Source organism: Canis lupus, chromosome 2 (genome assembly GCF_048164855.1).
Source record: "Canis lupus baileyi chromosome 2, mCanLup2.hap1, whole genome shotgun sequence".
NCBI lineage: Eukaryota > Metazoa > Chordata > Mammalia > Carnivora > Canidae > Canis > Canis lupus.
Window position 1 is genome coordinate 57,922,553 of NC_132839.1, and position 27,133 is coordinate 57,949,685.

Genomic DNA, 27,133 nt, shown 5'->3' on the forward strand with positions numbered 1-27,133 from the left:
TTCCTTCAGCTTGTTTTCAGAGTGTTTTATCACCCCCCCCCCCCCAAATTCTGATAGGCCCCAGCCTGACCGGGTCTCGAGTTGCAGCTCTACAGAAATAGTCTACACTGAATTTTTCAATAAGGCTTTTTTAATTTAAAAAGTCTTACATGTGGGTGCCTGGGTGGCTCAGTGGTTGAGCGGCTGCCTTTGGCTCAGATCATGATCCCAGGGTCCTGGGATCAAGTTCCATATCAGGCTCCTCACAGCAAGCCTGCTTCTCCCTCTGCCTCTGTCTCTGCCTCTCTCTCTGTGTCTCTCATGAATAAATAAAATGTTTTTTTTTTAAGTCTTACATGTTGGTAATTAAAATAATTAAACAGTAATATGATGACATAAAATTTAAAAAGCAATGTCCTTTGGCATTATTCCCTACTGCTCCCAATTTATTCTCTACCTTTCTAGAAGTCAATCTGCTAATCAAGTAGATGTATAAACATATACAAACATCTCTAGTTATTTCTCTCTCACTCAGGATATATACATATATGACATATTATACATAAAAATTATTGTATGCTAAGCACCAGTCTAATTGTTATTCGTCTATTACAACCTGTGACCCACTTGTTAACTTTATGAGGTAGTAGTACTATTATTCATTTTCCAAAGAAGGATACTAAAATCTGCAAGGAACAGTGACTTAACCACAGTCACAGCTAGTAAGTGGTGATGCTGGGATCTGAACCCAGGCAATCTGAGCTGAGCACCAACTCTCTTACCTACAGTACTCTTGTCCTGCAATTTACACATTTGGACTTTATAAAGTCCTTATGTGTGTGTGTGTGTGTGTGTGTACACATATATACACACCTTTATATATATATTAATATATTTTTATATATACTTTTATATATCAATTTACTTTTATATATATAAATATGATTATATATATATAAAAGACATTTGATGGAGGGATAAGAACTTAATATTAAGCTATGTTTAAAGTTAAGTTTTAAATACCATTTATTTCCTTTGTAGAGAATAAATTGCTCTTGGCTAGAATAGTCTATTCATATCAACTCTATTTCTAGACTGCTGCCTGAGCTCTAGGGAGCATTTCCTGTTCCAGCCCCATGTTCCTTCATCAACAGTGTCACACTGTTTCAATGGCTACATAATTTTCTACCAAATGAAAGTCCTGTCACTTTCTTTACTCTATTGACAAAGACTGTTTCCCGTTGCAAGATCAATCTTACCCGTCTTTGTGTAGGAGGTGATAGGTCAGAACACAAATAAACTAAAATTTTAAGATAGCTTGTTTTCTTCCCAGGTTACATGAACTTACACTCCGCCCTCCGTGTATAAAAAAAATTGTTTCTCCATCCACTTGCCAACACAGGGAATTAAAAACCTCTTCCTATCGACCCATTGGATGGGTATGCATGTGTCCTCTTGTTTTATTCAGGAATTCCCTAGCTATGAAAGTTCTGTATCTTTTCATATCTTTATTCCCCCTGTTAATTTATTTCTCTGCAGAGTATCCGTTCACTTCTGATGTATTTGTTTTGTCTTCTGGGTTGTCTGAAAATTTCCTAATAATTTATAAGAGCACTTTGTACATGAAAAAAATTTACTTTCAGCCAAAATATACTCCAATTTTTCCTTCAGACTATTACCTAACTTTTAAAAAAAAAAGATTTTAAAAGATCTTTAAAAAAGATTTTAAAATCTTTAAAAAAAGATTTTATTTATTTATTCATGAGAGACAGAGAGAGGCAGAGACACAGGCAGAGGAGAAGCAGGCTCCCTGTGGGAAGCCAATGTGGGACTTCATCCCAGGACCCAGGGATCACAACCTGAACCAAAGGCAGATGCTCAACCACGGAGCTAGCCAGGTGCCTCTATTACCTAACTTTGTATAGTATTTTTGATGTCCTTAATTTTTTTTAAAAAAGTGTGGTTACCTTATTAGTTTTTTCTTTTATGGCTCCTAGGAATACCTACACGCGTCACTTCACTTGCCCATCACCATGGCACACAGAGACACCTATTAGTGTCCCATTTCCCCTTGGAGCAGGCTGAGGCTCCAAGACGTTAAGAGACTTGACCCAAACCACACAGCCACTACTGGGTGAAACTGGTCCAAACCCTGGGACTCCCTCATTCCTCATCCGGGGGCTTCTTTAAAAGCTGGCAGCCCATTGCATCTTCAGAAAAGAGTTTCAAGTCGTCCTTTTATTTAGAACTGGTTTTTCAAACCTTTAAATGAAACGATCAGCAGACCAACAGAAGCACAAATGACCTCCGTGCTGACGTTTTCGGATATTTAGTTGGTTATAGAAGAGGAAACTGAGCTTGCTTGCCATTCACACGCGGGGGAGGTGACCCCACTGGCGCCCCAAGACGGGAGCCACCTGCACGCAGAGACCTCCCCCAGCTGCCCGCGCATCGCAGCGTGCGGGACGCAGCCCCTTAGGTACTCCGGCCCAGAGAACCAAACACCAGAGAACAAGGTGAGGGCTGATGTACGGAGGTGGGGAGGGTGGGCATGAAGGAGGCACCTGTAGTGATGAGCATGGGGTGTTGTCAGTGATGAACCACTGAATTCTACTCCTGAAACCAACATCGCACCGTATGTTCACTACCTAGAATGTAAAGGAAAACAAAGTGCCCAGCACTGAAGGCACCAGGCGCTCACTCGGCCGGGCCCCCAGGGGTTCAGCCCCAGGGGAGGGGGGCTCCCCAGCTCCCCAGCTCCCCACTTCTGCAGCCCCTGCGTCAGGGGCACAGACTCCCCGAGTCCACCGGGGGGTCACTGCCGGAGGAGCCCTCTCGCCTCCGGTCCGCCGCCGCCCGCCGCGCAGGCCTCACCGTCGCCCGTCGTCCCGCGCACCTCCTGGGGCCCGCGGCAGCCGCCCCTGCAGCTCATTTCTGCGGATCCCCGGGCGCTGCGAGCGGAAGTCCACGCTCCGGGGCCGCCCCGGCCGCGCAGGGCCCCTCCCAGGCGGGGGGCGGCCCCGCAGGTCTGCAGCGCGCCACCCGGACCGCCCAGCCTGGCTCGGCCGGCTCCGACCCTGCCAATCTCGGGGCGGGGCGGGGCCCGTCCGCCGGCCTGGGCCAATCCAAGGCGCTGGGCGGGGACAGCCCACCGGCCTGGGCCAATCGGGGGCGCGGGGCGGGGCCGAGGGTAAGGCTCCGCCCCCGGGCCGGGACCCTGCGGCTTCCCAGACCCGGAGCCCGCCGCCGCCGCCGCGACCCCGCCGCGACCCCCACTGCCGCGCGCAACCCTCGGCGCGATGGACCCGGCGGTGGCCGCGCAGATGAGCGAGGCGGTGGCGGAGAAGGTGCTCCGGTACCGGCGGGACGAGTCAGGATGGAAGATTTGCCGGGAAGGCGTGAGTGAAGAGCTGGGCAGGAAGGGGTCGCGTGCTCCCCGGGGGGCTGGGGTCTCCCAAGACCCCAGGCTCCTCCTCTTCCTGCTCCTTTTTGGCTCCAGCATCCTGGAGCTGGATTGCGGGTGGGATCCCATTGAAGGTTGTTTCCTTAAAAAATACTGGGCCTGTTGTGCACCAATGACTTGGGGAGATTCCTATCTGTCCCCTTCACTGAGTGACTTGCCCAAGGTCACCTGGCTAGTAAATGGTGGTTAGGCTCCAGAGCCTGCGCTCATCACAGCAGGAACCGGTCTGCATTCCCAGGAGGGCGGTATGGGAATAGTTTCTGCTTCAGCGGGACTTCTGATTTTTAAGGAATTGACCAAAATTGCTTGAGGAGACAAATTGCATGATGGCTTCTAGGAGGAAAACCACTCAGAGCTCTTCGAATCAGCCAGTTAAGATCCCTTGCTCGATCGAGTTCTACTGTAGGACAGCTTTGCCCAGGACCAGTCCCTGCTCTGCGACACATGAGCCGGATCACCTTGGAGCATCACATCTCCTGAGGCTCCAGGCTTCTATAGAACAGGGGATTGGGTCAGGTGATCTCCCAGAGCCTTTCTAGCTCTAAATTGTACGATTCTGTGCCTTTTGACAGAATGGAGTTTCAGTTTCCTGGAGGCCATCTATGGAGTTTCCAGGGAACCTGTAAGTGCATGCCTTGTCAAAGACTGTCAGAGGTGCCACACCCTTCGTGATGTCTCTGCGGGTTTGCTTCCTAAAATAATTCCACTCTGCCCTAGCACCCTGGAACTCTCTTGCCAGTTATCTTCCAGAAAAGCTTCTGTTTTTACCTAAATCATTTCCAGCAAACTGTATCTTGTGAAAGCTTATGATCCATTTCTGCAGGTCTGAGGGGAGGTGGGCTGGTAGCTCTCAGCCCCTGATCTGCAAGGCTGTCCTAAAGAGCAGTGACAGATGTGACATCTAGTCCTTCTGAATAATCCCAGGATATAAAGCTTTGGTGGATACCTGGGATCACATTCCTTTTGTGCTCCAGGTACCGGGGAGAAGGCATTGTGAACTCGACACCAGAGAAAGTGTGGGGCTGCATAAAGCCGCTTGCTGGGACCCTGCGAGACAAGTGGGATGAGAATGTGAGCAGCTTTGAAATTATCGAAAGCATCACTGATGTAAGTCTTTTCAAGCACTGCTACCCTGGCAGTAACCTGACGTTGTCCCTCTGGAGGGGGTCAGTGACACCTTTTGACAAGGGGAGGACCCTGTACGCCCCTGGTACCCAGCAAACACGGGCTGCCCACTGCTTGCAACACTCAAGGCCAGCCCTGGCCCGGGTACAGGTGGGAAACAGTGTGAACAGATAGGTGGGGAAGCCCTAAGCAGAGCTCTAAGAACATAGCAGGCGCTGATGAAGGAGCGCAGCGTGAATGTGGGCTCCCAGATGAGGTTGCTAAAGCAATGCCTGGATTTGACTCATCAGCTCAGGTTTGAGATATTGCCCCGTGATGGGGCCGTGATAATGAATCCAGAGTTCCAGCTGGAGTCTGGATTCTCTGCCAGCTGTGGGACTAGGCCAGGTGGCAGCCCTGGATTATAGCTTCTCCATTGGTACAACGGGTGTCATCTCAGCTAGCACTGCCTGATAGAACTTTCCGAAGTGATGGAAATGCTCTGCAACAACCCTGTCCACTACAGTAGCCACTAGCCCCATGTGGCCACAGAGCATTTAAAAGGTGACTAGTTTAAAGAAATGAATTGTTACTTTTATTTATTTTTCATTACTCTCAGTGTAAATTTAAATAGCCACATGGAGCTAGTAGCTACCATATGAGCACAATTCTAGGTGCTTCTGTCTAAAGAACATTAAGCATTAGGAACTTGTAGCATTAAGAACCCACCTCATTTTGATTACAGAAGTCAAGAAGGAAAAAAAAAGTCTTAGCCAAAACTAATAACAAGGTTACCTTGGGGAGATGTTGCCAACCTGCTTGATTTTGACATCTGTAAATGTGACGCCCTCTTGTGTGTATACACAGATGGTGTTGTGAAACTTGAGGCCATAGTTCTGTTCTGGTCAATCTGGAGGAAACGGGTGTTCTTAGCGTGGACCGAAATTCACATTTCAGTTCACTGTCAAGAGTTTATGTGGGTGTTCCCTGAAGGGTGGGGTCACATACCCCTGGAACACAAAGGATATAGGAGAAAGCTGATATTAAACGGCACATGGTGATGGCACCCCAACTCATTTGGGTTTTTTCAGTTCCTTTGATAGCTTGAAGGGGAGAATTTCAGTTAGGTGCTAATATGCCTGTGACACCCATTTAACACTTGCTAATCATCTCCTTTATGACAAAACTGGCCCGCCTGCCTCAACCTCAGAATCAGAATTAGGATCCAACAATCCTTTGTATGGCTATTTTGCAGTTGCCTTTATGCCAAGTAATACTTTTTTTTCCCCCACTTCAGATAGTTAAATAGTTTTCTTTTAAAATAAATTTATTCAAGAACATTTAGTTAACAGTATTAAGTGAATAACAACATAGAGGCTACCAGAAAGAGTAAAAAATTATTGTGAAGACAATATACAAAAAATTCTATGCAAATGCTTTGAGTTGAGAAACCATGGGCTAGCGCCCTTTATATCATAACACAAATGTAGGGACCGAATGACCCTATATGGAGTTTTCTTGAAGGTAACAGTGGCTGCATTTCTGTAGCTAGTTAGACTTTTTGTCTTGATCCAGTGAGTGGGGAGCCGTGAGGGAGAGTGCAGAGCCTAGGGACCTAGCTCTGAGAGGGGTCCTGCTCTCCCAGAATGATGACAGTGATGGGTTTTGTGCTGCACGATGAGAGCATTTCAGTTGGACCCCATGGGGAAGGAAACATTTTCACGGAGGGAGAGAGAGTCTAGAGTGCTGGCTGGTACCTCCCAATCTCCAGGCTCCTGTTAGTGAGCCCCCAGTCTTCACTATTATATATTAATATATATATATATATTAATATATTTTACATCTCTCAATGAGAGGAATGGGAAGTCTTTTCTCAAATTAATTGCTGTGCCCATGAAAAGATAGGATTTACTGCTAGGTAGGATTTACTGCTGGCACCTGGCTGGCTTGGTCAGTGGAGCAGATGACTGGATCTTGGGGTTGTAGGTTCAAGCCCCACGTTGTTGGTTAGAGATGGCTAAGAAATGAAATCTTTAAAGAAAAGAAAGAGAGCCTTCAGTGGACAGTTACTGAAAAGAGAGGAAGGCAGGGATCCCTGGGTGGCGCAGCGGTTTAGCGCCTGCCTTTGGCCCAGGGCGCGATCCTGGAGACCCGGGATCGAATCCCACGTCGGGCTCCCAGTGCATGGAGCCTGCTTCTCCCTCTGCCTGTGTCTCTGCCTCTCTCTCTCTGTGTGTGTGACTATCATAAATAAATAAAAATTTAAAAAGAAAAAAAAAAGAGAGGAAGGCAGGCTGCTGGTGAGCTCAGGTTCTTGAAAAGCAGAGAAGCCACCGAGTGCTTCTTTGCCACTCAGGGAAGTGGCGGGAATGCAGAGGAGGAGCCCTCTCTCACAGATCGAAGATCGGTGTTTATCAGCCTGATTATGAGAAATCTCAAATACTCGAATTCTAAGATAGATGACAGGTGAACAGCAGGATAGGTGAGACACAGAGCTGTATGCCAGTTCGTGGGTTTATCCCACATTGCCACTTTTGGCATTCTTAGCAATACTGTAAATGCTCCTTCAGGAAAGATGCCTCCTGCAGCAGGAATCAGGATGAGTTACTAAAAAAATTTTTTTAAAAGATCATTTCTGCCATTCCTGCTGCAAATGATGAGAATTCAGAAAAGGCAGACTGCCTTGTTTCTAACCGCAAGTTTTGGCCTTTTTTTTTTTTTTTTTTTTTTTATATGTCAATTTGTTTCTTTTTTTCTTTTTTTATTTTTTTATTGGTGTTCAATTTACTAACATACAGAATAACACCCAGTGCCCGTCACCCATTCACTCCCACCCCCCGCCCTCCTCCCCTTCTACCACCCCTAGTTCGTTTCCCAGAGTTAGCAGTCTTTACGTTCTGTCTCCCTTTCTGATATTTCCCACACATTTCTTCCCCCTTCCCTTCTTTTCCCTTTCACTATTATTTATATTCCCCAAATGAATGAGAACATATAATGTTTGTCCTTCTCCGACTGACTTACTTCACTCAGCATAATACCCTCCAGTTCCATCCACGTTGAAGCAAATGGTGGGTATTTGTCATTTCTAATAGCTGAGTAATATTCCATTGTGTACATAAACCACATCTTCTTTATCCATTCATCTTTCGTTGGACACCGAGGCTCCTTCCACAGTTTGGCTATCGTGGCCATTGCTGCTAGAAACATCGGGGTGCAGGTGTCCCGGCGTTTCATTGCATTTGTATCTTTGGGGTAAATCCCCAGCAGTGCAATTGCTGGGTCGTAGGGCAGGTCTATTTTTAACTGTTTGAGGAACCTCCACACAGTTTTCCAGAGTGGCTGCACCAGTTCACATTCCCACCAACAGTGTAAGAGGGTTCCCTTTTCTCCGCATCCTCTCCAACATTTGTTGTTTCCTGCCTTGTTAATTTTCCCCATTCTCACTGGTGTGAGGTGGTATCTCATTGTAGTTTTGATTTGTATTTCCCTGATGGCAAGTGATGCAGAGCATTTTCTCATATGCATGTTGGCCATGTCTATGTCTTCCTCTGTGAGATTTCTGTTCATGTCTTTTGCCCATTTCATGATTGGATTGTTTGTTTCTTTGGTGTTGAGTTTAGTAAGTTCTTTATAGATCCTGGAAACTAGCCCTTTATCTGATATGTCATTTGCAAATATCTTCTCCCATTCTGTAGGTTGTCTTTGAGTTTTGTTGACTGTATCCTTTGCTGTGCAAAAGCTTCTTATCTTGATGAAGTCCCAATAGTTCATTTTTGCTTTTGTTTCTTTTGCCTTCGTGGATGTATCTTGCAAGAAGTTTTGGCCTTTAAAAAGAATGAGGGGAATGGGGCGCCTGGGGGACTCAGTGGGTTAAGCGTCTGACTTCAGCTCAAGTCATAATCCTGGGGTCCCTGCTCAGCGGGGAATCTGCTTTTCCTTTTCCTTCTGCCTCTTCTCTTTGCTTGCGCTCTCTCTCTCTCTCTCTCTCTCTGAAATGAATAAATAAAATGTAAAAAAAAAAAAAGGCTTTATAAAAAAAGAAGGAAGAACATGGAATTCTAACTCCAGCATGCCATGTCTTGCTTAACTATTGGAATCAGCAACCTCACGTGTCCCTTTGTGCCCTGGGGACTTTGCACCCAGGAGCAGCACCTGTTAAGAAGATTCCAGATGGGTAGGGTATGCTGTACATTTGTCTCAAGAGCTTACAGGAAAAAAAAAAAAGCTTGCAGGAAGGCAAGCCTGTTCTCAGGCTGGTGTTTTTAGGAAGAACATGGGAAGGCTGTCATCTGAAAAGGAATTCCTAGTGCCCCGAGGGATGGCATGCCCACCCTGAAGACTGAAACCCTGAGGGCAGAGGTTCCCCAGTCTTAAAACCCAAGAGAGAAGACAGGGAAAGACCTTCCCGGTCACTTCTTACCTGCTGCGTACCGCAGAGTGCTCTATCCCATCCTACACCTGACCTGTTCTCTACCATTCCCTGAGATGGCAGGGGCCCTGCTAGAGAAGGGGATTGGTGGGTATGGGTGGGTTTGGGGCGACTTTGCCTTCCAAGTGGGACTGTGGGCTGGTGGGGTATTCTGAGAATGGGGTGAGGGTCACAGGGTGCTCCCTCCAGGGCCAGGCCTGGGGGACCAGGATGTCCAGGTTCCACGCTGAAGGAGGCACTTGCTCTGAGGGCCAGACCACTGGGTTCCTAGCCTCTGGCTGGGGGACGGAAGCAGGGAGACCTCCGACTGGCAGCTGGACCCCTCTGTGCTTTGACAGATGCTGTGTGTGAGCAGAACCGCCACCCCCTCGGCTGCCATGAAGCTCATTTCCCCCAGAGACTTTGTGGACTTGGTGCTAGTCAAGAAGTATGAGGACGGGACGCTCAGTTCCAATGGTGAGTGACAGCTGGGTGGCCATCAGGCCTTCGTGGGACGTCCCAGCAGCTCACAGCCGGGTGCCTTGTCTCCGGACTTTGTGTCATCAGGTTCAGAGGTCGTGTGCATGGAGGGCCGAGGTGAGAGGGAGACGGGCTAGGAAGTGTATAGTGAAGGCACAGATACGGCCGGCGCCCCTGGTCCTGCTGGGGCTCCCAGTCTACACTGTAGATGTGCAGGGGTGTGGGGCTGCCCCCTGCCTCCCAGTGAGGAATACGGGTGTGTCCTGTACGGGGCCTATCACACTGCCCCCCAAAAGCTGCAGCCCCTGCCACTACACAGGATCTTCACATGGGGCCAAGGTGGTGGATTAGACGGGGTGCCTCTCTCCCACGCCTGAGCCTTCCGTTGTGCAATGTTCTTTTCCCTAAAATGCCCGCAGGCTTAGGGAAGCTGTGAATGTGTGCGCGTGCGTGTGAGTGTACCCATGTACGTGTGTGCTTATGTGAGGGTGTGGGTTTGTATGTCTGTCTGTGAGCCTGAGTGTGTGTGAGTGTAAGGGACAGTGGGGTGCGGGGAAGGGGCTTGGGACCCCCACATTGACTCGGGCTCCAGGCGAGGGGCTCTGTGTGCCCCGGGGGCGAGGTCGTAGCTCGCTGACCCTTCGGCTCTGTCTTCCAGCTGTCAACGTGGAACACCCGTTATGTCCTCCGAAGCCAGGTTACGTGAGAGGCTTTAACCACCCTTGTGGGTGCTTCTGTGAGCCTCTGCCGGGGTAAGGATAATCTCCTGGATTGAATTAACACGCCCAGACCTACCCATCGCTTAATTGCACACCTGCTCAATGGGTCCGTTAATTACAATCTGCAGTAACAAACGGAGCGCCGTTCCGTACACAGCAGGGACGCGGTGTGCCGAAGCGCCAGGCACAGGAGAAGGAATTGTGGGAGGCCTTGTTCCATTTTCAGTGTGGGGCTCCTCCCTCCAGCCCCATAAGGCAGGCTGGGCAAATGTCACGGTCCCATTTAGCAGATGAGAAAACAGGCTCAGGGAGGTCGTGGGAGCTGTTGCAGGTCAGAGGCTGGCAGTGCAGGGCCCAGGGCCAGGTCCTCGCTTCCGTGCTCCTCGAGCTCTAGCCACCAGCCCGCTCCATCCCTCTCCAGGCCTCAGTGCCCTGTGTCTGTGCAGTTGGGATGAGGCCAGGGCTTTAAAGGGTCTCTGCGTCTAGGCCCTTGACCTATGTGAGGGGCGGGTGCAGTGCTGGATGGGGCTCCTGACAAGGAATCAGGGTCCCAGCTTTTTCCTGCCAGGGTGGGTGCTCCTCGGCAGCCCTGGCGCTTGACCCAGCTCTGCTCCTCTTTCCCCAGGGAGCCCAACAAGACCAAGCTGGTCACGTTCTTCCAGACTGACCTCAGCGGCTACCTCCCGCAGAGTGTGGTGGACTCCTTCTTCCCCCGCAGCATGGCCGGTTTCTACACCAACCTGGAGAAAGCAGTGAAGAGGCTTTATGACTGATGTCCTCACCTGCTGGCCGAGAACTCCAGAGACTCCCCACAGAGCTCCTCTTGTTCGGGTTCTGGAGGGCTCGAGGGCCAGTGTTCACCCTTCAGAACCCGCTTGGGAGCAGCTCATCTCCAAGAAGCCAGCCAGAGTGGCCCCTGCCACCCTGCTCCTCCTCCCACTCGGGGCTGGTTTGGGGGTACTGCTCCAGGGCCCTGTTTGCTGGCTGTCCACACCCCAGCTTGGGCCAGCAGACGCCAGCAGATGAGCCTCTTTGTGCGAGTCCCTGCCAGAGACTACCTGCCGCTGCTCCCCCGCCATCCCTGCCCTCCTTTGTCAGAGTCACCATTGATGCTGAAAACCAAGCTCTGCTGCCTTTTTAGCACCCGGGGCTTTCCCACCTATGCCACTGACCTCGTATCTATTTTTCTGCACCAGATTCTCCCCTCTTCAAAAGGTAATGACTTGGAAAATATTGTTTTAACAAATGGGATAAGCATTAAGGAAAAAATACATTCAATATGTCTTTGGTTGTAACTTCCATTTGAATCAGTGGTTTCCTCTCTTTTTCCCCCAAGTTAAATTAAACTCCTACATCCCCAGCATAACCAGGTAGTCTGTATCTGCCCCAAGCCAACTCTGCCGCCTTGGGGCAGGTGCTCTCTGGATTGATTGTCAGCAGGAAGGAAGAGAGACCACATCCCTCCAGTGCTCCCTGGAGTCCTCACTCTGGGCTCTGCTCTGAGACTGCGCCTCCCTGCACCGGCCTTGCTCACCATGTGGCTCATCAGAACTGGGGAGCACGGTCCTGCCACCTGGAAGGAGCCCCAGCAGCCACACGAGGTCCCTTCCCTCTCTCCAGTCAGGACCACACAGCCTGCTGGTGAGGAGCATCCCTGTGTCTGAGCAGAGTGTCCTCGTGTTGCAGTTACTGCTGTCTGTGGAAAATATCCACAGTCCTCCATGTGGAAGACCTCCCCCGGGTGCGAAGTAGCTCGCTTCCCCACCTTCGAGTCCCGGGGTGGCTATTTCCTCCATGCGCCGAAGCCTGAGCAGGCTTTAAACCAGGAAGGCTCTGTGTCAAGGGGTTAGAAAGCCCCCTCCTTTCTGGGTTGTAATGTGACTACAGATCCCACAGCCATGCCATTATTGGGATCATCCAGCTAACTTCTCATTGAGAAAGCTTCATCAGACTCTTGAATTTATTTAGATTTCACCATGCCAAGCACCAGCTCAGGAGACCCCAGAAGGCAGTGGTCTCACCAAGACAGGGTGGCACGAGTAGCCCCGTGTAGCAAGATGGAGACCATCCTCCCAAGGACATTTGTCACAGGCTCCATCGTGTGTACGGCCCACCCGCTGACATCAGGTTGAACAGCGGCACTGGACGAGGAGTCAGAAAACAGGCACCTGATCCCATGCCTGCTTCTCAGAATTTCTGTTCCCTGAGCAGTGACTTCACATCCCTGTGCTTTGACTTCCTGTCTTTATAGGACAATGTAGCATCGTGAATAGCAGTCCCCATGTACTCTGCTGCTTAAGCGTCCATGCAGGTGAAATAATGCATGGACTGTTAGAACACTGCACAGAGCCAAGAACTGGGGCCGCCCGAGAGCTCCATGACCACAGAGTGATAAAATGGGTCAGTGATCCTGAGCTGTGATGCTTGCTGTGTTTGGGGATGAGTGGAAACTGCAGAGGCGCTGTTCTGTACCATCTGTCTAGGAGAGCCCAGCCTCCCATGTAAATGCCACCACCATGAAGTGCAAATGGATGAGCTCTTGTTTTAAGACCTTGCTGATTCTTAGACTGAAGATCTGCCCCCTGCCCCAGCCTGGAAACAGGAAATCTGACCAGTGGTGGCATCCCGAGTGGCCCTCTTTGAGCTGGGGGACAGGGGGCACCTTCCAAGGCAGAAGGCAGGACTGGAAGGGCTGCAGGCTCAGCCACAGCTGTGCCCTAATCCTGAGACAAGCCTGCCCAGCCCTGTGCAGGAGGCCTTCTCTGGGTCCCTGGCCCATGGCCAGTGCTGTGCTCTTGCCTGTTACCACCTCCCAGTCCTGACAGGGCCACTTCCTCCTCCCTAGGCTGGTCCACATGCATGACTTGGCTGCTTGCCCGGCAGTTGCCTGATGATTGGAGATGTCACTATGTGATATGGGGGGGCCATGGGTTTGCCTCTGGTCCCCTTGGCCCTGCCGGCCAGCCCTGGGAGCACATGGTAAGATCCTGTGAAGTGCATGTAGAACTGGGTCATGCCTTCCTGCTGGATCGTGTTAACCTCCAGTGTTTATTAAACCTGAAGAACGGGTCCATGTGGTGTTTCAGTCCGTGTCTCTGTCTAGGGCTTGACGAAATTTAGAAGGGGATGCAAAAGGCAGCAGACAGGACACGACTACTCTAAGCCTGCTGCTTCTTGGATGGATGGAGCTGCGAGCTAACGCCTACTGCAGTGAGGTCACCAAGGCACTTGTGTGGGGAGGAGGCCCCAGTGGCTCTTCTACAAGCTCACTGCCAGGAAACAGTCTTTGCTTCCTATGGGCCCTGGAGAAGCCACCAGATTACACTGACAGGGCCCTGGTGCTCCTGACCTAGGAATAACCCGTTTTCGTGTGGTCTGCACTCCACCATAGTCTCGGGGCTGGGGCAGGGCTAGAACGCTGCCCAGGGTCTACTCGGGGAGCTCTGGCTGCTCCTGATCCATGTCTTTGTCCGGAACGTGGTGATCAGGCATTAAGAGATGAGCAAACCAATTATCCCTTCAGTCAGGCACTGACGGTCTGTACCAAATCATAAGGAAAAAGGACTATTAAGTCCTCTGCATCATCATTCACCAGCTTGGACAAGTCACTGCTGTCTCCAGGTCTTGACGCCATCAGCAGTACAATGGCACAAAAGCACAGTCTGTAGACACCTACATGATTAGTAAAGACTGTCCACTGAACACCAACCCAGTGCTTGGTGTGTGGTAAGTCAATGGCAGCAATTTTAATCTTACTCTATCATACTGATGCTGGTCCATGAGGGCACGCCTGCCCACTCTTTGAGCTTTACCTGTACTCTTTGATCCCTTGCCCCACCACCAGGTACCACCCTTGCCTAGGATCATGTCTCCAACCCAATCAAACCAGCTTTGCCAGTGTCTTGTGTGGCAGATCATGTTTTCGCAGAACAGCCCAGCGCTGTCTCCCCTTTCCTTCACCTGGGCCAGCCTTGACTGGCGGTACAGCAGAAGATGCCTTGTGGCTCCAAGGCAGGGCCATTAGAAGAGACAACTTCTACCTGGCTTTCACTGTGGGGGGACACTGCCCCTTGCACCCAGCTACCATATGAGGAAGCCGAGGCTGCCTGTGAGTGCTCGTGCTGACGTCCCCAGCTCAGTTCCCAACCAGCAGCCAACACCAACTGCCAGGATGTGTGAGAAAATGACCCTCCGGGTGGTTGCAAACCAGCATTCGTGTTGCTCTGGTGGATGCCCAGTAAACCAGCATCGCCTGTTCCTTCCATACCTGCCCACATAGCAGATTCGTGAGAAAAATAAATGCTGCCTGGGGTGTGAATCATTACAGCGTTATAGGATTTGGAAAACACGCAAAGCAGGACGTGGATTTCATATGAAACTGTAATACATCCATTTTATTTACAGCACCACAGTATTAGGACTACGCTCTCTGTGCATAGTCTGTACGTTGTACCAGCCACCCCGGCATGACTCTGCCCTTCGTTTTGGGACGCCCTCTTGCTGGGTGGTGTCCCAGGAAGCTTGGACCAGGGCAGCAGGCACCACGAAGCACACCTCTGCTTTCCCCCATCCAGGTGGGGATGAGCAGCGACCCTGAGAATGAGCAGTTGTGAGGAGCTTTATGTTACTGGCTTTGGCGTCAGCACCGGTGCTCTACCTAGGCGTCTCCAGCGGCTGTAATCCCCTTGGACTGGAGGCCCTTCCTCCTAATGACCATCGTTATGGGTCCATCGGGCAACGTCTTGATGATGTTCCAGGCTTCAAACCGCGTGAGGCCCTGCATGGCCGTGCCGGCCAAGTGTAAGATTTCATCCCCTGGCTGGATTGTCTCACTCTGCTCCGAGGCTGCCCCTGAGAGGAGGAGGAAGAAGATGATGGGTCACAAGGGTAGCAGGGGAACAAGGAGGGTTACCTCCTACCCTCAGTCTCTGGGGAGGCAGGACAGCTCCAGAGGGAACAGGGTGCCCATCCCTTGGGAACCTGGCAGTGGGTCTAGAATGAGGCATCTCATCAAATAGTGACCTCGAGGTTGGCACACCAGGCTCTAGCTCCATGGCCCTTGGGAAAGGTATAGCCTCTGTGTCCCCAGAGAAGGGAGGTTCTGGGCAGCCCCAAGCTCAGTTGAGGAGACTTCTGTGGGTCATAGAGGCCTTTGGGGAACTGACCCCCCTCCTCGGACACCAGCCCAACCCCTTCTGTTCACATGCAGTCTCTTGCCTTCTGATGAGCTCGCCAGGCATTGGGCAGTGTGGGAAGGGGGCTGGTGAACCTTCGCAGTGCGCTGTCTCTGAACGGCCTGGAGAAGACCCCTGGGTCCATGTGAAGAGGACATAATCATATATGGCCCCCACTCATTCAAAGATGCTTGTGGAAAGAGTGTTATTTTATTGTTTCTATCGAAGGATTTTCTATCCATTTGATACAATGATATTCAGGAGTATGAATAGAAGCTAATAGTAATGAGAATGCAGAAGTGCTGGAGAATATCGGGCCCTTGTGTGTCTCAGGTGATCTGCTAACACTGTTTGGGTGGTAGTAGTCCCCTTTCACCTGTGAGGACCCCGAGGATGCAGGTAACCAGCTGAGCTTCAGAGCTGCTAGGTATTGTGGCCCAGGTTTGAACCCAGACTCTCCGCCCCAGAGTCCCCATCTCCTTGCAGCTGGTAGGCCCAGCCCAGTGTCCGCAGATGGGCCTGGGCTGCTAAGTAGAGGCCTGTCCAGGATCATGCTGCTGTTAGGAGCACAGCTCCTAACACCAGAACCCTGGCCTCTGGACTTTGAGCCACATGCTGAGCCCAAGTCCACCTTCAAAAGTTAAACTGTCTTTCCCAGAGTTGGAATAAACACGGATTCCTGGAGACTCCCCTCCCCACAGTGAGCCTCCGTGCACCCGGGGCACAGACACACCCCACACCTCTGTGTGGATGAGGAGCCTCTGGCCCCAGAGACAGCAGTCACTCAGTAAGTGAGAGGCTGAGCTGGAACCCAGGGCCTAGGCTCCTGCTCTGTGCTCTCTCTGTGCACATGTCCCTGTTTTGTGTTTTGCTCCAGCCTGAGAAGCTGGGAAGAGCCTGGGTGGTTCTCTGTGGGAGCTGCAGGCCGTTCACAATGTTCGAGGGAAAACCCGAGTGACCCCCACTTTAGGCCAGCTTGCACCTCAGCCCACAATGAACAAAATGTCAGAGTTTTGAATAAAGGGAGCTGACCGGTCCAGGATCAGGGGGAGAGGAGTAAGGCCGAGTGTGTACAAGTGGAAAGTCAGACTCCATCCTTATTTTAAACTTTGATATTTTGTTCCTTATGGATTTTTTCATTAATTTTAATTTTTAGAAATATCGCACTGAGGCCACCTGGGTGGCTCAGGGGTTGAACATCTGCCTTTGGCTCAGGTCGCAATCCCGGGGTCCTGGGATCGAGTCCCAGATCGGGCTCCCACAGGGAGCCTGCTTCTCCCTCTGCCTGTGTCTCTGCTTCTTCTGTCTCATGAATCAGCAACTAAAATCTTTAAAAAATAATTAAGAAATTAAAAATAAAAATAACACACTGAAATAAGCTATCACGGGTGTGGGGGTCCCTGCAGGGCTGTGCCCTGGGCTGTGCCTCTCGGATCTCGGCCTAGTCCCTGCTGGGCAGGCCTGCCAGGCTGAATCAAGCCCAGGGCTCTGTCATGAGGACCCAGAGAAATAGAAGGGGTAAGGGGCTGTCCCGAGCCGAGGAGAACCGGTAAAAAGAGCTGAATCCAGTCCCCAAGTGGCCCCCTGCCTGGCCAGCAGGCGCCTAGCAGCCTTGCAGGGGCCCGGCCCAATACTCGCAGCAGGAGAGAACGCAAGGAGCCGACACACACCCACCTTTGAAAATCCTGTTAATGGTGAGAGGCTTGTCCCCGAGCAAGGAGCCCTTCCCACCTTCCAGGCTGAAGCCCAGGCCCGCAGAGGTCTTCTCCAGTGTCACCGTGTGTACCGTGGCCTCTGCTGCAGGGGAAGCACAGGGCCAGGTGAGGGGTGCCCTCCGCGCCAGCCCACAGACGCCTGGGCCTCGTGCCCGCTGGATCTGCAGCCCCGCCCGGGCCCGCACGCCTGTGAGCACAGACACACCCCCCAGCAGTGTCCCGGGCCGGCCGCGCATCATGGAGCAGCCCCAGCAGTACTGGCCCCACGTGGCCAAGGGCAACGTGACCCACGGGGCTCCCACCGAGCTCGGGGCACTTACTGGGATCTACAGAAACATCGCTGGCCACCGAGGCTGAGGCCGTAGAGTCCGTGGAGGAGTTCAGGTCGGGCGCAGCCTCCAGAGCCGGCTTCCGCGTGACGATCACGGCTTGCCTGGGGTCCCGAGCTTGGCGGAGGATGGCCAGGGCATCGTTGTGTGTGGCCCCTTTGAGGGACTTGCCGTTGATGGACAGAACCTCATTGCCCTTCTGAATAGTCCCCTCCTGGGAGGCCAGCCCGTTGGGAAACACTCTATGAACCTGAACAAACCAAAGGAAGTCAAGAGCCAGGAATCACCCAGCATCAGGTCCAGGTTCTTGCTGGAGGAGGATCCAAACCAGTTAGTCAAACCTGAAGGATTCTTAGCGAGAAGAAAATACAAGTTATGTCTCAGATCAGGGCTGCTGGCACAGGGCCTCCCTCATCCACCACCCAGACCAGGGATCGCTAGCCTAATGGCCAGACTGGTCCTCAGAACCCTTCCTAACATGATGCCCTAGCCGATTGCCACAATCTTAGTTCACCACAATCTTAGTTCACAATCCCAGTTCAAATCTTCCCCCTTACCTGCTCTGCAGCAGCATTTCCTAGGGTGGTTTTTCGGAAGCACTGATTCTGTGTCACATTAATAGGTGTATAAGAAAAGGTTTCTAAGGTCTAAGTAAGTTAAGAATGCTGGATGAAACAAAAGTTCTGAAAACATCTACAGCTTGTTTAAAAAGGTATTAGAGACTCTACGAAGCAAATTTGCATGATGCTTCTGTAAGAACAGGCCATGGGATCCCCAAAAGTGTTTCAGCCAAGAATCCTTTTTTCCAGGCAGAATTTTCAAGCCCCCATCTTCCACAGGATGCTTCTTTTTTTTTTTTTTTTTTTTTTTTTTTTTTTTTTTTTTTTGAGAAACGCTATCCTAGTAAGTCTGGGCATTTTAAAATTTCCCTAGAAATTCTGATCCAGGGATCCCTGGGTGGCGCAGCGGTTTAGCGCCTGCCTTTGGCCCAGGGCGCGACCTGGAGACCCGGGATCGAATCCCACATCGGGCTTCCGGTGCATGGAGCCTGCTTCTCCCTCTGCCTGTGTCTCTGCCTCTCTCTCTCTCTCTGTATGATTATCATAAATAAATAAAAATTAAAAAAAAAAAAAGAGAAATTCTGATCCAGTTAAAAGAGGCCACACCTTCTGGTCCTCTTTTTGCAAAATAGACGGTTTTTTAAAAAAAAGAAAACCTCATGTCTTTCCATCTGCGTCTTTAATGAGGTAAATTCTAATGTGCATAATTAAGAGGATTGCATGAGTGCATGCACAGGCTATTACTGAAATGTGGTACATCATCATGGAAACCAGGCTGTCTGTTTCTCTAAGTTGTTTTGATGTCCAAAAAAATTCTGTGATATGGTCAGAGATGAGGATCCCCAGGCTCTGTACAAGACCCAAGTATGAAGCAGAAGCTCTGCTGGCCATCTCAGATCCCACCTCTATAGACAAAGCATAAATAGCACTAAGTACCCTGCCCACCCCCCACTGTCAGTCATGGGAAGATGGGTTTAGACAAACCAGTGAGGGCCCAGCGTGGGCCTCGGTCTTGGACAGTGCTCAACATTAGTTTTCTTTTAATGACTTGGGAGTGTTCATATGCAGAAGGAGAAAGAGGAAGTTTGGTGCATATGCCTGGCTGATGTGCACTGCTTCCTCCTGGGGTTTGAGTGGCTGCAGTGTCTCAGGGGAGCTATCAAATAGGGTGGAGAGAAGTCACCACTCAGGGAAAACCCAAAGATCCCTCGTACTATTCTCACAGGCCAGCTCTCTTCAAACAGAAAGTCAATGATCAGGAGCCTCTTTATAATCATACCCTGCTGTGTGCTTAGTGACAGAAATAGATCCTGAGTGGTTTTGTGTATCTGTGTGTAGGGGAGGTTTTTTTTGTTTTTTGGGTGTGTGTGTGTGTGTGTGTGTGTGTGTGTGTGTGTGGAGAGAGAGAGAGAGAGAGAGAGAGAGCCTGCTTGCAGAGAAGGAAGTCACTGCTCTGAATTGACCAATAGGAATGGGCCAAGTCACCTGCCTGGCGGTGTGGTGTATTTAATCCTGGCTGATGATGAACTGCAGGGTTTATTTTTAGCTGGGCAAGGAAATTCATGTGAGTCCACATAAAGAGTGCACTGAGACAACACAGCCATTGATGAGGATGGTGCACCCAGCTTTGGAGAGACGGAGCGGCCATGTCTCAGCTCCATCCATGAGGATGGGACCACCAGAAAGCATCCAGGTCAGATAGGGTGAGCAGACAGGTGGGCTGCTGCCACTGCAGACCGTGTGGACCAAAAGAGGAAGAGGAGGAGGTGATGGGGAGCTGCCGCTTCCCCTCTCTGCCCCCAGGCTCCAGTTGATCCCCAAAGAACAGGGGCTGGACCACAAGATCTGAAGCCTCAGAGGGCAGTCTGTTCTGTGCTCTGTGAACTCATACAGGAACTGCTTCTTTCTGGCATGGCCCTAATGTCCCAACCCTCTGTCTCAGCCTTCCAGTGTCCAAGCTAACATCTCCACTTTCCAAGTGGGCAAAACCAGGAAAGCAGTCTCCTTTATAGGATCCACCTTCCCCAGGCACCTTTCTGTTCAGGTGAGGCCCCTCTGCATCCAGCATGCTGTGCTATGCCATCACCGCCCAGTTTTCAACTCCAGCTGTCCAGCCTCCCCTCAAGGCACCTGTGGTCATAAACCATCCTTGTCTAAATGTTTAGTAGCTAACAGGTTACCGGTCTCTTTTGTCCAAAACAAGAGACATTAAATAGAGCTTGCTTCGAATTTTTGTTGACTTGAAATTCACATAACATATGATGGACCATTTTAAAGTGTACTACTCGGTGACATTTAAGGAGTTTGAGTTTTTTTTAAATGTCCCTTCAGGGGCAGCCCTGGTGGCCCAGCAGTTTAGCGCTGCCTTCAGCCCGGGGTGTGATCCTGGAGACCGGGAATTGAGTCCCCCGTCAGGCTCCCTGGATGAAGCATACTTCTCCCTCTCCCTGTGTCTCTGTCTCTGTCTCTGTCTCTCTCTCTCTCTCCTCTCCTCTCCTCCCCTCTTTCTTACGAATAAATAAATAAAATCTTTTGAAAAAATAAATAAATGTCCCTTCAGACAAAACCTGCAGCTGTATAGGCCTTAGAGCTTTAACCCCCAGAACTTCTGATCCAGTAGTCCTGGTGTGAGGCTGAGACATCTGTAATTTTCTTTCTTTTTTTTAAGATTCTACAAGTGATTCAGATTTCTTTTGGCATATTCCAGTTGTTTGGGGTCTACAGAGACCTTGTTTGTTAAATTAAGGATCTCAAAGGGGGTAGAAAAGAGTTACATAGGTGATGTTACTATGCTTCTTATAAGAGATGGGTCCTGACAGCTCCCCTTTAAAATCCTGCCCAGTGGACTGGTGCCAGGCACTCCTCTGATCCCAACATGAGGCCCTTCCTGGCAGGGCCACTGTCTCTGGCTCTTGCACACCTGCAGGGCTGGGCCACTCACCGTGATCACCTTGTTTTCTAGATCGGCTCCTCCTGCCAGGCTGAACCCAAGGCCAGCCCCTTCCTCCTTGTGCAAGATGGTAACGTGGATGCTGTCCAATTGCTGTGGAAGGAAACACATATATTAAAAACATTCACTGCGCCAGCCAGAGCAATTTAAGAAGCACTTTAACATCAGGCTGATTTGATCTCAAACCTCAGCGTGGCCACATGCCAAGTTATATCACTTCCTCAAACCTGTCCCACCATCTGGACTGAGAGGACTATGCTTTCTGGCGTCATAGGAAGTTCAGAAGAGAAAAAGCATGTGTAAAGTAACAGGTGCAGTTCTTTTCCTTCTCCGGCCACCCCGCACACACCCACGCTTGTCCAGATGAGGCTGGGTGCCACTAAGTCAGCTGGAAACCCAGCATGGTAGGTAACACAGCCCTGCCGTTTCCGTGCGGGGCAAGGTCAGCCTGTGGGACTTCAGAGGTCAGCGCTGTCCTGCAGAAGTTGGTTGCTCCTTCTATCTTCCTACTCTTCCAATGGGGCACAGCTGCACATGAAAGAGCCCAGCCAACTCCTGGCTGCAGCACACACATGCACCCACGCACACATGCATGTACACAAAAGCATATGCACACAGTGCTTCTCACCTGGAAGTGAGCTCTCATGGAGCCGAAACAATCCCTCTGTGCTGTCTGAAATCAGAGATGCTCTTTCTGATCTTGACCTGAGGCCTCAAGGTCAAATGCACATGAGGACCCAGGAAGATCACTTAAAGGAGCAAACTGAACAGACGTGAGACATTTAGGGTGATGGGAACTGCAGAGAACCAGGGAGCACGTCTCCTGTGCAAACGAACCTGCTGTTACCTAGTAAGGTAGACTCAGTGCTACTCGACTGTTCTCTTTCTTTCTTTCTTTCTTTCTTTTTTTTTTTTTTTGAAACATTTTATTTACTTATTCATAAGAGACACACAGAGAGAGGCAGAGACACAGGCAGAGGGAGAAGCAGGCTCCATGCTGGGAGCCTGATGTGGAACTTGATCCTGGGACTCCAGGATCACACCCTGAGCCAAAAGCAGGTGCTCAACCACTGAGCCACCCAGGTGCCCCATCGACTGTTCTCTTTCAACAAAGAGAGAAGCCAGATGGCCAGGTATCAATTCAGGTTTTATAATCTTTAGAACACAGTAATTTCAACAACCACCATGCAGACCAAATAAAATACACCCTCAGATCCTTGTGGCTGATGGGCTACCAGTTTGTACCTCACTGCCAGGGAATACCCTCATGTTGAAGAATTCACTTGCTCTGGCACCAGCAGAGCACCTGTCATGCCGCTGACTCTGGGATCCTTTGTTTGCAGTCCCCAAGACCCAGAGGGATGAAGGGACCACTCCACCCACCTCTACCCCAGCATTGGCCCAAATCTCTCCACTTTGACCCAAGTACCAGGTTACCTGCCCTGTAAGAGGCCCTCATCCAGCAGAAAAACAAATCATCTCCCAGTGACACCCTAGACAAGTTAGTTCTTTGTGTTGGACACAATACCTTTGACCCTGTTATTCAGTGTGAGGAAGCCCTGAGAGACAGGTCCTGGTGACGAGTGAATCGCAGCTCAGGGCATTTTGTTTTACTCAGGCTAAGCCGCACTCTTACCCTTGGGAATTTCAGCTATGATCCCTCCTTAATGCTTTCACCCCAGTCTGGAAGATTCTGGTGCCTTTGCAGATCTGAGACAACCCAGGAGGGGCAAGGCCTCGAGTCAATGCTCATCTGAGCTGAGCTGACTTCAGCTTTGCCTGGCCACTTCCTCTCCTCATATCTCGGGGTGTGCTCAGAAGCATATGGGAAGTAGGACTTTCACAATGACTTGAGTGAGATGGAGGGTGGTGGCTTGCAAGCCCTAGGATCAATCACTTCTCCCTGTGCAGGGGAAGTCTCTGGGGTGAGAACTTATAACCCAGGCTGCTTACAACAGCACGCTCCTGTGAAGCAAGCATCTCCCCGGACACGCATGCCAGGTTGGACAGGATTTGGAGAAAGAAAACCCTTGAGCCCCATCTTTCTCATGTACAAAATAGTTGAAAAGATGCAATAAGCCAACAATTAAAAGCACTATCTAAGCTACAGAGCTTCCTTTGAGTGGCGGGTCTTACTGTGGTCTGATGAGGTAATGTCCACTTCCACGGGCAGGACCCTGGGGACTGCTTCTGCGTCCCCTCCAGCCACAGCTCACAGTACAGCCTTGGTCACTGTAAGTGCTTACAAAGGAAGCCTACCTTTAACGTTGCTTCATCTAGAACCTTCACTTCCTCGATGAGCTTCTTCAATTCATCGGAGCTCAGCAGTTTGATGACTGATTGGCCAGACTGAGGGGAGCAGTGGTCCCAGCTATCAGCTTCCGTGGGTTCACCGAGCCCCTCTGTGTACTCTCTCAGCTCTGAGAGGCTATCATAGAGAAACAGCACATGGTACGAATCAGAATATTAAGAGGAGCCCACGGCCATTGTGGGATCACTGTTCTGGGCATGGGGCTAGGCACCAGTGTGCATTCTGTAATTTGATGCAACAAATCTGAGTAGATGCCGGCATCCCTCCACTAGAGCCATGAGGACACTGGGGCCTCCAGAGGGTGAATGCCTTGTCTGTGGTCACATGGCCACAAAATGCCCAGATCTGGGATTCACAATCACAGATCATGGTGTGTCTGCCTCCAGGTCGGGGTCTCCCAATGTCAGCACCTCACGCCAGAGTACAGCAGACGCTCTGGACAAGTCTGCACCAACACTGCTGTCAGGTCACAGCCATGGCACCCTGCACACACTCACCCCTGTGCTCCTTCGCTGCCGTCAACACCTGCGTATCCCCCCATTAGCACCTAATAACCACAAAGAGCGCCTGCGCAGCCCGCAACTGGCCTTCTTTTTTTCTTTGGAACTTATTTTGGTATTTGTAGCCAGTTTTTTTTCCAGCTACACCTCGTATTTTGCAGGAAATTGTGGTTCAGCAAGAAGAAATTTTTCCTCCCTCTGATCGGCAGACTTTTACTGCCAACAGGTAAAGAGGTCCCGCGGCAGTAAATTCTAACCGTGAGCCTTGCAGTTCCAACTGGAAAACAGCTTCTCAGCCAGGAAGAGCCAGCTCCCGGGAAACCTCAGTGTGACAGGGCGCCTCTACCACTGACCGGCTCCCAGTGGCTACCCAGGGGTCGGTCTGGCTCTTGAGCCCCTGCTCTAGCTGTGTGTCTCAGAGCCACTCGTGTTTCTTCCCTGTTTGCAGGGGCTGGAACATGAAACATCAGGGTCTGTGGGTCTCAGCAGTGTAAGAATAAGAAACACAGCTGGTAAAGACAGAGTTGTTCTGATTCAAGGCAGGACCTCACCCCACAGTGGGAGCCCCAGGGAACTGTGAGGAGCACCCCAGTTCTTTGGAGCAGGTTCTACCCACCTCCTAATCTCAACGGAAAGGCAAACTGAGGATGAGGAACCTGCTCGTGGTCAGGGAGTCAGCGCTAGAGCAGGAACCAGGCCCCTGATGTTCTAACGCCCCGTCCAGGGGCCTGAACCCACGTGCAGAGTTCTCGTGGATTCCTTCGGGAGTGGCGGCGGGGGAGAGCGGGGCATTATTCCTGGCTCCAGTCTGGTCTTCCTGAGCAGGAGCAGGACATGTCAGAGGTGCGTGTGTTTCCAAATCTCCATGAGCAACTCGCCAGGGACCTTCCTGCCACCCTCCCAGACCAGGTGTTGTGAAACTCCTCCTTCATATGGAAGGTGTAGCACAGACGCACACATGCACACACGCCTGGGGAAGAATAAGCAGAGTGACTCCTTAGGGTTCCCCAGATGTTGTTTCAAGGCTATGCACAGCCATGAAAGAAAGACAGACAAGAGAGAGCAGGAAGACAGGAAGGTGAAGGATATAGGGGCACACTCACTTGAGTGAGAAGCCCGTGTCCAAGGCTGTTTCTGCAGAGGGGTTCATGGCTGGGGTGTCACCAGCAGATGATGCAGGAGATCCCCCTTCTTTGGGGCTGCAGGGCGTCTGTCCCCAGGACATGGATGACGGGAGGCACAGCAAGGACTTCATGACAGCCGATGACACTTGGCTGCTGATGGAGTAGAGCTTACTGGCCTTCTCATCCAGTGGCTTCATCTCCCAGGACTGGGTGCGGGACAGGGGGAAGCTCCGCGCCCGTTGGCTCGGCATCTTGACAACGGGGCCCTGGGCTTCCTCTGTGTGTGTGGACAGCAGCCTTGAGAGAGGATCAGGGTCGGGGAGGAGGGTCTCCCGACTGGACTGCCGTCCTGGGAGAGGGGACCCCGACACTCCCAGCTCGCTGGTCTTGGAGGAGGTGAGGGTGCCCCGCGGCAGTGGCTCTGGCTCTGGCTGCTGCTGCTCCACGGTGTGGGGGGGCCCTCGCCCCGAGAGGCCAGGAACCTGTCCTCCGTCTTGCTCCCCTGGAGATTGTGCTGCCTCCCCCATAGAAGCCTGGAGACTCAGTCTCTGGGCTCCCCTGTTGGGCAGCTGCGCGGAGCCAAAGGTTTCAAAGGAGCTGATTCTCTGTTTGATGGAGGACGAGAAGGCTCGAGTGGGGGCCCCTGGGCGCTCCCTGGAAGCCGGTGCGGGCTTGGAGGACGAGGCCGTGTCAGGCAGCCGCCTGGGCTCCGCAGCACGCGTCCTCAAACTTTTCAAGCTCTGGCGAAACCAGGCTGGCTTGGGGGCCACAGGAGGACCCTTCTTCACACTGCTGCTGTCCGCTGACTTGTAAGCTTTGGAAGCACCGCTGGTGGCATCCAGCTTCGGCGGCGTCCCATCTGGGTGGCCCCGCGGCCCGTCTTCTCCACCCAGGCCGACGCTGGGCGGCAGCGACACGTGGCTGTGGTTCTCACTCATGATGGGGCTAAACAGGTTTTTGATGCAGTCGGAAATTCTAACCCAGGGGTCTTCGGCTGTGATGTCAAGGCTATAGTCCATCCGAGCCTGCCTCTTAAGGAGCGGGTGTTTGACTGGGGACGTTTGAGTCCCTGGGCAACAGAGACAAGGTCAAAGCTGAGCATTACACCTATATCCCCATTTCAAAGCTAAAGAGCAAGAAGCGTTCTGGGGGAGGAGACCAGTGCAGGTGCTGGGCGCTGGTTGGGTGAGCAACTAGCCCCCTTCCCTGGTGCCATTCCCTGCCTGCAATGCCCACAAGCAGCACGCCAGAACCAGAGTTCACTTCGCAGCATTTTAGAGCTGGAAGGGTTTGCAGAGAATGTCCAGGCCAATGTCTGGCATTTTACAACTGAGAAATCCAACATTCAGACAGGTAAAGGACTACCTGTTGGCCCAGACAGGGCACGGCCCACCATCTCCTGATTCTCACTGTCCTTTCCCTGCACTAAGTAGCCTGCCCGTGAGTCATCACAAATTTAAAAGCCAAAGCAATTTTCTTACCTTTTAAAACTTTTAGGGCAAAGGTCACAGATTGGTGGCCATATTTGCCGTGGCCCACCCATCTCATTAAAAAGCAACTTCAACGTGCTTGCCTTCAGATGGGGTGCACCCCAGCTCACCTCGGTCCTTAACCCCCTCCCTCGCTGGTTTGCATCTCTCATATTTGTGCATCCCCACTGGGAAAGTGAGGAGACTTTCTTATCCAGGGACAGAGGGAGGCTGGCCCTCACACAGCAAAGATACCAAGTGGACATGTGACCCTCCCATGGCCTCCAGGTCTGATCTTTCCCTGGTGAAGAGTTTGCTGCTCTGGGTTTGTGCTCGGGGTGGGCGCTTGATACCCAGCAGCAGCCCAGCATGAGAAGGACTGACCCCTGCTGGCCCCTGTCTCAGTGCCAGGCCTCAAGAGAAGCAAACCGTGAGAGTGTTAAGCCTCAAAGGTATGAGAGATGCTCCGCACAATCTGGAAGATCTGCATGGCTCTCTGCTAGGGGGGCCCAGGCCTCTCAGCCCAGCTCTGCATTTACCCATCGCTCTATTGCAAGGGGCTGTCATAAAGCACGGCAGTGAGGTTCTGCTGGCAAGCCCTTTGCACGCAGGGGTGAGGCGCTGTTGCAAGCAGAGCACCAAGGTATTCTCTGGGGTATTCCTCAACTGGGGTGACTAAGGGAAGGGAATGTGGAGACGGGGAGCCGGCATCAGTGGGACACCTGCTCTGGGTGAGACAGGCCAGACGTTTCCACCCATAACGCCCTCTCCCAACCCTCCAGGGGCCACTCATGTGCTATTCATGTAGCGTTTCTGAAACAGGCACATATGGTTTGTAGCCTACAGGT

The 27,133-nt window shown here is 51.4% G+C and overlaps 2 protein-coding genes and 1 long non-coding RNA gene across 5 annotated transcripts in view; 1 reads left to right on the forward strand and 2 right to left on the reverse strand.

Annotated features, from left to right (window-relative positions):
- Window positions 1-1,200: 1,200 nt before the first annotated feature.
- Window positions 1,201-3,038, reverse strand: LOC140618825 (uncharacterized). The gene is made up of 2 exons (XR_012018874.1): window positions 2,854-3,038; window positions 1,201-2,627 (listed from the first exon to the last, which is right to left on the reverse strand). It is a non-coding gene; the product is annotated as an uncharacterized lncRNA (long non-coding RNA).
- Window positions 3,039-3,190: 152 nt separating this feature from the next.
- On the forward strand, window positions 3,191-11,452 carry STARD5 (StAR related lipid transfer domain containing 5). The gene is made up of 6 exons (XM_072801859.1): window positions 3,191-3,377; window positions 4,015-4,064; window positions 4,417-4,549; window positions 9,314-9,431; window positions 10,093-10,186; window positions 10,779-11,452. Exons 1-6 carry the CDS (start codon window positions 3,279-3,281, stop codon window positions 10,924-10,926), a joined length of 642 nt encoding a protein of 213 aa, XP_072657960.1. The 5' UTR covers window positions 3,191-3,278; the 3' UTR covers window positions 10,927-11,452.
- A 3,067-nt stretch (window positions 11,453-14,519) lies between these two features.
- Window positions 14,520-27,133, reverse strand: part of IL16 (interleukin 16) — a 102,006-nt gene continuing 89,392 nt past the window's right edge. For 2 of the 3 annotated variants that reach the window (XM_072801827.1, XM_072801845.1), the window contains exons 14-20: window positions 24,796-25,885; window positions 23,141-23,309; window positions 20,873-20,974; window positions 17,363-17,621; window positions 17,002-17,124; window positions 15,371-15,462; window positions 14,520-15,004 (exon numbers count right to left, since the gene is read on the reverse strand). In XM_072801827.1, the coding sequence (XP_072657928.1) occupies window positions 14,873-15,004; window positions 15,371-15,462; window positions 17,002-17,124; window positions 17,363-17,621; window positions 20,873-20,974; window positions 23,141-23,309; window positions 24,796-25,885 (1,967 nt within the window). In that variant the 3' untranslated portion in view covers window positions 14,520-14,872. The remainder of the gene's footprint in view (window positions 15,005-15,370; window positions 15,463-17,001; window positions 17,125-17,362; window positions 17,622-20,872; window positions 20,975-23,140; window positions 23,310-24,795; window positions 25,886-27,133) is intronic. The other variant, XM_072801836.1, reaches the window with a different exon arrangement.

What these genes read in the sequence shown, in the direction of transcription:
- STARD5 (XM_072801859.1), top strand. Translation starts at nt 3,279, where the DNA reads ATGGACCCGGCGGTGGCCGCGCAGATGAGCGAGGCGGTGGCGGAGAAG. An exon ending in GGAAGATTTGCCGGGAAGGC is followed by an intron (nt 3,378 to 4,014) that starts GTGAGTGAAGAG and finishes GCCTTTTGACAG; the next exon opens with AATGGAGTTTCAGTTTCCTG. An exon ending in TTATCGAAAGCATCACTGAT is followed by an intron (nt 4,550 to 9,313) that starts GTAAGTCTTTTC and finishes GTGCTTTGACAG; the next exon opens with ATGCTGTGTGTGAGCAGAAC.